The sequence below is a fragment of the Lipotes vexillifer genome, unplaced genomic scaffold (assembly GCF_000442215.2).
Source record: "Lipotes vexillifer unplaced genomic scaffold, Lipotes_vexillifer_v1.1 scaffold456, whole genome shotgun sequence".
Classification (NCBI taxonomy): domain Eukaryota; kingdom Metazoa; phylum Chordata; class Mammalia; order Artiodactyla; family Lipotidae; genus Lipotes; species Lipotes vexillifer.
In genome coordinates, this window is record NW_006789438.1 from 857,886 (window position 1) to 870,169 (window position 12,284).

At 35.2% G+C, this 12,284-nt stretch overlaps 1 protein-coding gene across 2 annotated transcripts in view; it reads right to left on the reverse strand.

Moving 5' to 3' along the window:
• Nucleotides 1-5,842: 5,842 nt before the first annotated feature.
• ANO3 (anoctamin 3) overlaps nt 5,843-12,284 on the reverse strand; it is a 194,255-nt gene continuing 187,813 nt past the window's right edge. Inside the window, exons 22-24 of one of the 2 annotated variants that reach the window (XM_007462609.1) lie at nt 11,905-11,985; nt 11,620-11,725; nt 5,843-6,400 (exon numbers count right to left, since the gene is read on the reverse strand). In XM_007462609.1, coding sequence (XP_007462671.1) covers nt 6,218-6,400; nt 11,620-11,725; nt 11,905-11,985 — 370 coding nt within the window. In that variant the 3' untranslated portion in view covers nt 5,843-6,217. The remainder of the gene's footprint in view (nt 6,401-11,619; nt 11,726-11,904; nt 11,986-12,284) is intronic. The other variant, XM_007462608.1, reaches the window with a different exon arrangement.

Consider the following 12,284-nt stretch of genomic DNA (forward strand, 5'->3'; position numbering starts at 1 on the left):
AAAAAAAAAATAAGTGCAGATTGAAGTGCATTCAAGTGATTAATGTGAATATTCTCTACAGGGTTAGGAGTGGGATGCAAAATAGTTACTTTCCCTAAAGTCTTTTATTTAAACAATATAGTAAGGCAGGTCTACCAAGTGACCAAGTAAACATATGTCAAAAGTTGACACATTGTTATATAACATGACATCTTTTTCAGTGTTTTCGATAATGCCTATAATATTTGGGCTACCCAGGGCTTCACACACACACACACACACACACACACACACACACACACAAGTAAACATTAAGAAGATTTTATGACAATACAATAGATCAAGAAAAGCAATTTGGTGATATCATTTATGGACTTGACCTATTTGTCCTCAGGAATTTCCAGAAACAACAATTCATCTGTTTTTTAAAAATGTTATAGCAAGTGTGTACACAGGTATTCATAACACACAGTTCCTAATTATAGAGTCTGCTTTGACACATTTGAAAAGACAAGAATAATTTCATGTAGTGTATTGATTTCATGCCCCCTAATGTAACTGCCATGTAAGAAAATTAATGATCAATCCCTAAACTGCTTATTTGTAACAGTATAATACAGTCAGGCAGAATTTGTAGAGAACTGAGCAATCAGACCATGTTATTGACAGATTCAGAATCTACATTATAAAGGTTTATGAATCTTTATTGTTCAGTTCTTTCAATAATGTTGGAGAAGACACCATCTAAAAAATTGATTCAGTTGATTTCAACAGAGCAAAGAGCTTCCTTAAATTGGCTTTAAAATTTCTTATGAGAGTTTGGAAAGAATGTTTTTAATGATTAACAATCGGCATTGTTAAGATTCATATTTTTAAGATTTTCAGAGGAAATATTGAGAGTAAAAGGAAAAAACTCAATATTTATATAATTGTCTGGCTAAATATATGGTCGCAACATAATTTCTCATATTGAGAATGAAAACACTTGGAGAAATCCAGTCTGTCTCTTCTGGCCTTCCCCAAATTCCCTCTTCAATTACTCTAGTCTTCAAGGACTCTAATAGTTCTTTCCTACTTGAAAATTACAGTATCGAGGCCAATAACCCGTCCTAGGAAGATAAAATTTTGCACTTATTTTAAGTGCATTTTCATCTTCAACACTGAAAACTTAGATGTTTATTCTTTGGCTAGAGTTGTCACTGAAATGTAAGCTTACTAGATTTAGCTTCATAAGTCTTAAAATAGACAAGAAAAAGAAAAAGGAAAACAAGACAAAAACCTTTCATCTCTTCTTCACGTTAAAAGATGAACTAAATTGCAATTGTTTCTCAGTCAGAAAGAAGGCAGTGTGTGCTGACTGCAGATACCGAATAAGGATCCGCAAAATAGACATTTTTGCTTTGGTAGGAAAGTCTCTGTGTGCCCCAACACACCAACCCCAAAACATTGCTTCCACAATTATCTTTGCCATCAGAATTTTCTGGCCATTCAATCCCCCTCTTCTCACTTAGAGAATAGCACCCAAAAAATTACAATGGGTCAAAATCAGTGGGAAAATCTGCTCACACTGCTTGTTAGAAAAGATACTAAATTTGGTCTAAAGTGTTTACCTGGTAGCATTGAGTGGCATTGACAAAATAATTATAAAGGTTTTGAGGCAGCTTAAATACCACAGGGGGGCTAGCCATCCACATGACAATTATTTTTGTGGGGAATATCTAAATGGATCTCATTCCGTTTTATTTTTCAACTAATAAATTTAGGAAATGTTTGCTTTCTGAAAAACAGAGCAAAGATACTGCTTTTCCCACAGAAAGAGTGAGAACTGAGATAGAAATAAATATTCTGAAGAAGTCAATGCCAGCATATGCCTGACAATCTCATCCCCTTCCTTCTTAGGGAAATAATCCCCTTACTTCTTAGGGGAAGATGGAAAGCAGAATTGGCCTAGCTGATTGTCTAGTGTACAAGCCTCCCACTTTGGGATAGTTGTACATGGAACAGTAGTTTTTTTCTAGGGAAAATGTGCTGGAGCACACATTGGTAGTCATAAAGTTGTAAGGTAGGATGTATAGGCTTCTTCTCCCTGATGGTAGATTTTGACGGTCCAAGAAATTGGATCTGGTCTCAATGAGTCTCCTCTCCCAATCTGTCTGCTTTATTTTACTTTCTTGAAAAAGATGCCTTAATGTGAATGTGGCTAGGATGCAGTGGCTCTAATATTTGCGTTCTCCAGAAAGAAAACCATCAAATGTGGTCGTGGGTGTGGTTTATGAGATGAACCCAGATAGCAAGTACTCTTGAAGGTAACTTAACACCACTACAAGTACGTAAATCCTAGCTAGCAAGAACCTAAGCTGATCAATGATTCAAGCTAAAGCCCAATCAATTTTCCCTTTGGACTATGTTTTGTTGGCACATTTCATTTTGAACAGAAATGTCTGTAGGGAAAAATCATAAAAACACCTTTCCATCAGAAGTTGAGTTTTCTAGGCCATTCCTAAAATGTTTTCTTTTCACCTACTGAGGATAACAGGAAGGACATAAGATGTTAACTGATTCCCTGGATAAAATGTACAACTATTCCCAGAGTTTGGTATAATACTGTGATTTGGGGGAAAACGGAGTGAAAATATCTGATGACTCTAACAGGACTGAGTTGGGCGTATCTCACAGAGAATAAGTGCTCACCAGTTCTTACATAATAAAAAGAATTCCTAGTCATGTGTATGGATGCATACACACACACACACACACACACACACACACACGCATACACACAAACACACCCTGGGTCTACGTCTCCCTGTCCCCAGCTGACAGACTAATCAATTCAGCCTTATCAGTTAAGCAACTCTACACAACCTGGATTTTCAATTTTGACCAAGTTGAGAAAAAAATGGGCAATTTGGTAGACTCATATTGATAGTTGGCCCAATATGTCCTCTTTCCTTGGCATGAATTATATCTGCTAAAATTCCTGTTCCAAGGAGATTTTGATGGTGATTGACAGAGCCAGCACAGGTGTGAAAAAAAGAAAATGCTGTGTGACAGAAGAACTACTCAAGCTTCCTCCCCCAACTTTGCTAACACAAAGCATTATTAGGATCAATGTGATACTCCACCTGCACTTTCATGTGCAAATGCCTTGATGATGACAATGAGCTTATCGGAAGACACAAAGTCAAAACTTTTCAAGAGTGGGGAAGGGCCCACAAGAATAGGAAACTATTGCCTTGGAGAGCTAAAGAGTGAGCAATCCCCTCTCCCCATACACGCTCAACAAATCCCAACTTAATATTTAAAAAACAAGCACGATTAAATTTAACATGCAGATTACAGGAATAAATACCATATCACATGAAAATTTATTGAGTGAAAAAGATTCCTTTTCATTGCATTATACAACAGATTGTGCTAAGAGTCATTCTGGAAGAATGTGCAGCATTCAGAAGTTGTATCTCATCATGCAGTCACTCAGGAGCATTTTATCTCAAAGTGCGTGCACAGACTCAGACAACTGCAAACTATTTCAGCTATAACCTAGAGCGATTTCCCACATACTGTACTATGAAAACGCTTCAGCTTTGTACAACTTGTCAAGGCTGACTGCATGCACGTATATATATTATTTATTTTTTTGAAAAGACAACAATTTAGAATAAGAAAATATATAAGCAGCATTCATGTAATACAGATTTCCTGAGAATAGTGTGTGTCGTATAAATCTTTGAGAAATAATTTGTATTCATTTGAAAACCATGATATAAAACATTTCTCTCAATTAAAGCAGAGTCTTCTAAAACTGATATACCCATGAGGGGCTGTCAATATTTTGATGTCAACAATAATAAAGGCATAGCTAGATTCTACTGAATTGTTTCACAAAAGGAAAATTTCAGATAATTGTTTCATTGTTTCTCTATTTTTCCATCGGTTTCAAAAAATACCGGAGAAAGCATTTTCTAAATCAATGTATTGTAATTTTTTATTAAAAACACCTTTCTCTTTTCATGTTTTTCTCTCTAGTAATCAATATGGTTATATAAAAATAACTCAGAAAGAGAATTCTCAAGGACAGAGCTATGATTATTCTTTGCTATAAGACAAATGTCTTTGTCTGTGTCCCTAATTTAGAAAAGGGACATAAATGTCAGGTTCATTCATGTCTTCAACAGGCATAGAGAGTATTTATCCTCAGGCATGTGTATACATTTAACTAACAACAACAAAAAAGGAAATGCAGATGCTACAAAAATGGAGGCATTCAAAGCTCCTTCGTGGAGTTAGTAGAATGAGTTGCTATGAATAAGCAAATGGCAGAAACAAAACCTCTCTGGAATCTGAATGGAAGAATCCCTTGTGGCAAGGGAGTGGGAGGGAAATTTAGAGTCTGAGGTTCTTCCCCTTGTTCAGTCAGAGGGCAAGCAGGGAAGCGAACAGTTTTGACAAAAACCAATCAACCAACCAACAACTATAATCTATCAGCTTTTCCCTGGAGTGAAAGAAGGAAAGGTCAAAAAAAATTTCAGTGTTAAAATTATAAAAACAGTTTTCTAGTTAAGAGAAACTTTATACTTTTCTTGCTAGAGAAACTCTTGCATATATATTACAAAGTAGCTTTATTCCCATTGGGTTTAATCTGATCTTTATAAAATTTGGAAATAACTGTACTTTGTTGAATTGCACAAAAAATAATCACATATTTGTATGATTATGTATTCCTCATCCCATTCCCAGGGGAAGAAAACTGAGATTAGCTTTGCTTTGCAAGAAAAAGTGTCTTGATTTCTACCATATATTTTCTTAATTCAACTCTTCTCTTCTTTCCCATCCTGCTCCCATAGTTTATGCCTCCACCAGACTTTCTTTAGTTGAATGTGTCATCATTCCTACAACATCAGCCTGTGAACATTCACACACAGATACAGAGTTCAGAGAAACAGCAACTCCACAACAAAGCAAAAATGATGTCTTGCACAATTAATTTGACTTTGTTTCTAGTGAGTTTTCAAAAATAAACCAAACCAATCTACCAAAGAAATAATAACAGAAAACTCCCTTCAGTGATGAAAAGAAAGTAAAACTCAAAAAAATGTATGTTTTTTACAAATAATATAAATTTATATTCATGCATTGTTTTCATCAGCTCAGGAGCAAGACTGCACATTGTTGGAAAAGCTTAACTGTTGCAAAGCATCTGGCTTCTGTTTTCCTGAATAAATAAGCCACAATGGCATACTGTGTAACTGGTCTCAGAGCTGCATGAATTGTAACTTGCATTCCATATCCTTAAGGTGCAAAGGTACAAGGAAAACCAACATATTTACAGCATTTCAAGTTATTCTGTGAGAGTGTTGTAATAAATCAGGGAGGTGGAAATTAAATATACTATAAAACAGCTTTCCACAGTAAAATGTGGATTCATCATGTTCTAAATGATATGAGAACATGCATCCATATTTTATAACTCTGTGGCTCTATTGGCATTTAGAAAAAAAAAAAAAAATGCAGTGAAACTGAATCTGCCAGTGATAAAACAGATTAGAATGTAGCCAATGCAATAGAATATTATTTCAATGAATGGTATTCTTTTTGGAGTCTTAGATTTTTGGTTTGACTACTAAAGATGTGCAACTCTTCAACTGCATAGTCAGTGTAAAGCAGCATAAATTCCCTGTGGCACAGATCCAAAATCTCAGCAAGAAATAAGGGAAATTTCTATGAAACAGTAAGCTGAAGGGACATGGAGTTCAGGTAGCAAAGGTAATAATTGATTTGCCATTTCTTGTAAGTATCTCAACTCAGCCTAAGGTTCCAAAGACATCCAAAGATTAGTATGTGGGTGAGGACCACATGATACTTTAAGTTATGCCTGGCTTGTGTACATTTACATGGAAATCTATCTCTAGAAACCTCATCATCACCCTTCCTATTACACTGCAGCTGATGGAAGGTGGAGGTTTCCAAACACACAACTCCCTGAGGCTGGTTCTGAGAATTAGATCCTGGCTTCCTGCAATGTCAATTTAACCATTTTTTTTAAGGTCATGAGTCATTTGTTTTCTTCCCTAGAAGCCTGGATATTTCAAATCCCAGAGATGGCTGTGATGCATTTCCAAGTAACATATTATACATATGTTTTGCCAGGTATGCCTTCCTCCTAGATCCCACCTAGAAATTGAAGTTGCCATCATGCCCACTAATGGTATTGCCCCTGCTGGGCAACAGGTACCAACTAAGGCCATTCATGGTGAACAGGGTGACCACTTTTTCTCCGTTGTTGTTGCAAATGTTCTAGTTCAGCCTCATACATCATTTCTTGGACTAAGTACTTCTCCCGTCGTATTCGGTCATATAGATTCTTTGGTACATCTGGAATCAGGTAGGCGATGAATGACTTGATTCCAAAAACAAGGTGCTGAAAATTTAAGAGAAGAAAGTACATTTTCAACAATTCTGAAATGCTAATTATAAAACAGAAGTCATGAACAATGTTGCATTTGCCTTACAATCAAGCATCAGAACTCAATATGTTCCATCTAGAATATTAATATTTTCAAAATTATATTGGGAATACAATTATTGCCTTCCATCACATAAGTGTTCCAACAAAGACATGTTGATGTCACCTTATAAACACTGAATGAATCTGAAATTCACACCTATAAAAACCTTATATATTATGCAATACTGTTACGATATGCTTTGTTATACACAGAGAGGTCACGTGCAGGGACAATCCTTGTTCGATAGATTATAATACACAGTGTACAAAACACACAGAATACAGTCCTGCCTGTGATGCTGGATTTGGACTCAACCCCCAGCACATACATTTTTCAGAATTTCTACACTATTAAAAGCATATATTATTATAACTGCTCTAAAATATCTTATCTCTATTAATTATTTATTCTATAATAAAAATAGATTTAAAAAATAAACTGATAAAAGTTTTGTATTTTAAAAAAGCAGGGACAAAAATCAGAAGGTAATACACCAGTGGTTAAAAGTACAAATGCTGACTGAGACTGCCTATGTTTGAACCCTCCTCTGACACTCATTAGTTGTGTAACCTTATGCAAATCACCTATGTTCTCTATGTCTCAGCTCTAAAGTGATTCTAATAATAGTGTCTCTTAAAGGTTGGTATAAAAATTAAATGAGTAAATATTCATTGACTTTCATTGAAAGGAGTGCTTCGCACAGTATAAGCACTACTTAAGTATTATCTCCGACTATTATAAATGCATCCTATTTCTTTTCCCATGACAATAAGTCTTTTAATTTCTCATAAAAGAAGAAAAATCTGATTGACAGACTTAGGATGATCTGTAGAAAAGAACTCATTCACCTAAAGGACTTTGCGACAGTAGAGTCTACGTGGAAAGGAAGAAGGCACTTGTAACTGGGCTTTTGCTATATGTGTCCCAGGACTGCATAGTATTGATAGATCATAGAAAAGCAGGTCATATTTTCCCATAGAGAAGCAGATCAAGAGCTTCTTTCCTGACCAAATATTTGATATTCACAGAAATAGCCAGCAATGTGACTCAAGAGTATAGATACAAAAATTAAAAACATTTGTTACAAATTAAATTAGTAAGAAAGAATATGCTCCAAGTCCTATACAATAGTCATAGAGAAACCTATAAACTGATTCACAGAGAGAGTTTGATAATGCAAGGATGGCTTAATATTAAAAAGTAGATCTATTTTTTTTAAAGCTAGAGTTTGATACCCATTTATCAAGACACGATCATAACCAATCATCTTAAACAAAAAACCTACAGCAGATATCATACTTAAAGAAAAAAATCAGAAGTATTTCCACTGAGGTTGGAAAAAAGACATGTTTGTTCACACCGCTGCTATTCAACACCCTATTGAAGTTTCCAGCAACACAGTAAGGCAAACAAAAGCAATGAAACATAAACCTTGGAAGTAAACATACAAACTTTTGTTATTTGCAGCTGGTATTATCATTTGAAAAGACTCCCAACCAATTTAATAGACAGAATACTAGAACCAGTAAGATACTTAAACAAGGAGGTATGCTCATCTTAGAAAGACTATTTGTATTCCGGCAAAAATCAAGCAAATCATATAATGAAGTTTAAGACAGTACTCATGGCAGCAATAAAAATATCTATAAAGTTTCTAGAAATAAAAAGGTACAAATAAGTAAGAGAATATTTAAAAATCTATTAAAGGACATAAGAATGATTTGAATAAATTCTACATTCATTAATGAAACAGCACAGATTTTGTAAATAAGTCAAAATTCGATTTCTACAAATGTAATTCTAACCAAAGTCCTTGCTTAATATTCAGGGGAACCTGAAAAATGGCTTCTAAAATTTATATGAATGATTAATAACTCCAAATAGCTAAGATAATTTTTAAAAATAAGAGCAAGTGTGGGCTTCCCTGGTGGCGCAGTGCTTGAGAGTCCGCCTGCCGATGCAGGAGACGCGGGTTCGTGCCCCGTTTCGGGAAGATCCCACATGCCGCGGAGCGGCTGGGCCCGTGAGCCATGGCCACTGAGCCTGCGCGTCCGGAGCCTGTGCTCCGCAAATGGGAGAGGCCACAACAGTGAGAGGCCCGCATAACGCAAGAAAAAAAATAAATAAATAAAATAAGAGCAAGTGTGGCAGGGTGGGTGGTCACTTGCTTTATCGGATATGACATATTTAAATATTGCATTTAAATAGTGCAATAGTGATCCAGGAACAGACAAATGGAGTGATAAGTCAGAATACTGAGGCCAGAGATACACCCATGACTGCGTAGGAACTTGGAATATTACAGAGATGGATTTACAAATCAGTGGATAGATAATAGACGATTTAGTAAATAGCAGTACAAAATTATTTCATTATATGGAGAATAACCTTTTCCCTCAGACTCTATAAAAACTCCTGATATTAAAGACATGTGATAGGTAAGACTGTAAAGTTAATAGTAAAAAATGTAGTAGAATATCTTTTTGAACTGGAGATAAGGAAAATGTCCTAAATAAGCTATACAAAATAAGCACAAACCATAAAAGAAAAACAATGATGCGCTTGACTACATCATAATTGAACATTATCTGTTTACAGATAAAGTTAATAGGTTATGGACAATGAAAAGATATCTGCTGTGTATATAACTGGTGAAGATTAATATGTAGAATATATAAGGAAATCATAAAATTTGGTAACTCAACCAAAAATGGATCAAGGTTATAAATTTACAAAAAAATGAAGCCCAAATGGCTTTCTAGTACTAAAAGTGATGGTCAGTGTCATTAGTAAACAGACTAAAACAAAAAAAATTAAAGCAAAATATTACCTTACTCTTATACAACTGCAAAATGTTAGAAATTCAGATACTATGAAAATCTGATGAAAATCCAAGAGAATTTTGAAGAGCAATCTGTTGGTATTACATGAAACTGAGTACATGTATAAGCTAACAGTTCCACACCTGAGTAAGATACTCCTTAAAAACCCTTAAATATGTTTACAAGGTAACATGCCCAAGATTCTTAATAAAAGATTTATTGAGGTAGAGAGAATTATTGTAGGTCTAAGCACCTATCCTTAGGGGATATGGTATTTAATTTTGATGAAATATCATAAATAGACAAAAGAAATTATAAATCTCATGGATAGATGTCTCTCTAGATCTGAAAAAGTATAATGGGTAAGAGATAAAAATGAATTATTATATAATACCATTGAGGTAATTTTGGAAAAGACTACTTAAAATAATACTATATAAATATATATATATACACACACACATATATATTCAATATACTTATAAACAAACATATATTCAAATAAAGATGTGGAAAATCTTCCACAGAAGAAAAGACAGTGGGTGCTTTTGGAGTGGGTGGGGAATGGGGAATGAAGAGGAAAAAAAAAAGAAGGAATCATTGGGCTTATGGATCCATGATGGTAGGTTGCTGTTAATTGAGGCATTTGATTAAGTCTTTCTACCTGAGCTCCAAAAGAAGATGAAGAAGAAAACAGTGTACATTTTAACACACACAATCAAAAAGACTTTTTGGAATCATTGGATTGGAAATATGCTTTAAACTCTTTTGCTACCTGTAATAAAATAGAAAGTCAAACTTCATCAGGAGACATTTTTATAGGCCCATAGAGTCATTAAATAATAGAATTTAGTCCTGGATTAAACCTTATTTCATATGCAAAAAGCCTTATGTATGGCTATCTTTTTCTCTCCATAATTTTGGCCATAGGAAACAGATGCATTTAAAGTTTTTCCATAGACCTTAGTGAGTAGATACTCAATATATTCCAGTGCTAAGTTCTTCACTGTATCAAGCTGGTTATATTTTAAGCAAGGCAATAATACTGTAGCTTCTCCAAAATTTCTTCCCAGACTACAATCTAAAATTATTGCATGACTCTGATCATCAAAATCTGTGCACGTTTTATAAAACTGTTCTCAGGCATAATTTATTGAATTATGCACTGTTGCTGTACAAATACACATGATCAACTATATAATTAGAGTTGATTGTTCAGAAAATAAGTCTCTCTGCTCCGATGAATAAATATGGGTTCTTTTGTTAGATGATGAAAACCAACCTTTCCTTTTTAAATTTGGTTATTAGGAGGCTCAAAACTAAGGTGAAGTAGAATTGATTTACAATGTTGTGTTAGTTTCAGGTGTAAAGCAAAGTGATTCAGTTATACATACATATATATCTATTTATTTTCAGATTCTTTTCCCTTATACATTATTACAAAATATAGTTCCCTGTGCTATACACTAGGTCTTTTTGGTTATCTATTTTGTATATAGTAGTGTGTATATGTTAATCCCGAACTCCTAATTTATCCCTCCCCTTTCCCCTTTGGTAACCATAAGTTTGTCTTCTATGTTAGTGAGTCTGTTTCTGTTTTGTAAATGTTTATTTGTATCATTTTTTTAGATTCCACAAGTAAGTGACATCATATGATATTTGTCTTTCTCTGTCCGGCTTACTTCACTTAGTATGATAATCTCTAGATCCACCCGTGGACCTAGAGATTATCCTAGTTTTCTGATATAAATACTCTTTAACTTACATTATTCAGTTCTTGCTTTTTTGCATGTCATAGTGGTTTCCTTGTATCTGAACCTTTTACAGGGACATACTCAAGTCCTGTTTTGGAAGTCAGTGAGAAACTGACTTCAAAAAGGCAACTAGGGACTTCCCTGGTGGTCCAGTGGTAAAGAATCCGCCTTGCAGTGAAGGTGACACTGGTTCAATCCCTGGTTGGGGAACTAAGATCCCACATACCACGGGGCAAGTAAGGCCGCACGCCGCAAATGCTGAGCTCACGCGCCTCAACTAGAGAGCCTGCGTGCCACAAATTACAGAGCCCACGTGCCCTGGAACCTGCGAGTCACAACTAGAGAGAGAAAACCTGCACACTACAACTAGAGAGAAGCCCGTGCACTGCAACGAAGAGCCCACATGCCTCAACGAAGATCCCTCATGCCGCAGCTAAGACTGGACACAGCCAAAAATAAATAAATAAAAAATAAATCTTAAAAAAAAAAAAAGGCAACTAATATATCAGTCAGAAAAGCGTTTACCTAGAGTAATTTTATCAGCCTGTGACTAACCTCAAACACAATAATGAAGGCCAATCTAGCAGCGAGGATATGCCAGTATTGTAGGGTAAATTCATAGGGTTTGGAACTCCAAGGAGGACCTCTGTAGTCTCGGTACCTAAAATCCACAAAAACAAAGAATTTGAAGAACAGAGACCAAAATGTGGAGGCCCCAAATGTTCTTAATTTGCCAAAACTCCAAAACGACAGTTTAAATGGACCCATTAGCATGTTGAAGGGAGGAGACGGAATGGTGAAAGCAAAAAGAAAAGATAACTATAATTTATAAGTAAATACCTGCAATAACCAGATTTTCCCATGCCAAGCTCACTCAGGTCAAAGAAGGATAGGCTATTGTTGACATATCCTGTTAAACAACTGGGAGAAAAGAAAAGAAAGCATGTATGATTCAGAGATTCATGAATTTCTAGTCTAATTCCTTCATTACAAATGACAAGATTTAATAAGTGCCATTATGCCTTTCATTATAATTATAAACTCCTAGCAACTCAGCTCTCTGATTCTATTCTCTGACTCCCATTACATCTGTGGTTATGCCTTAATGAGACAGACTCTTGCCTGCCATTTCCCTCCAATAGTTTCTATTTTGCCTTATCATTTGGCTTATGTTTTATTAAGTGTTTACTATGCACTAGGCATTGTGGTAATTACTTCCT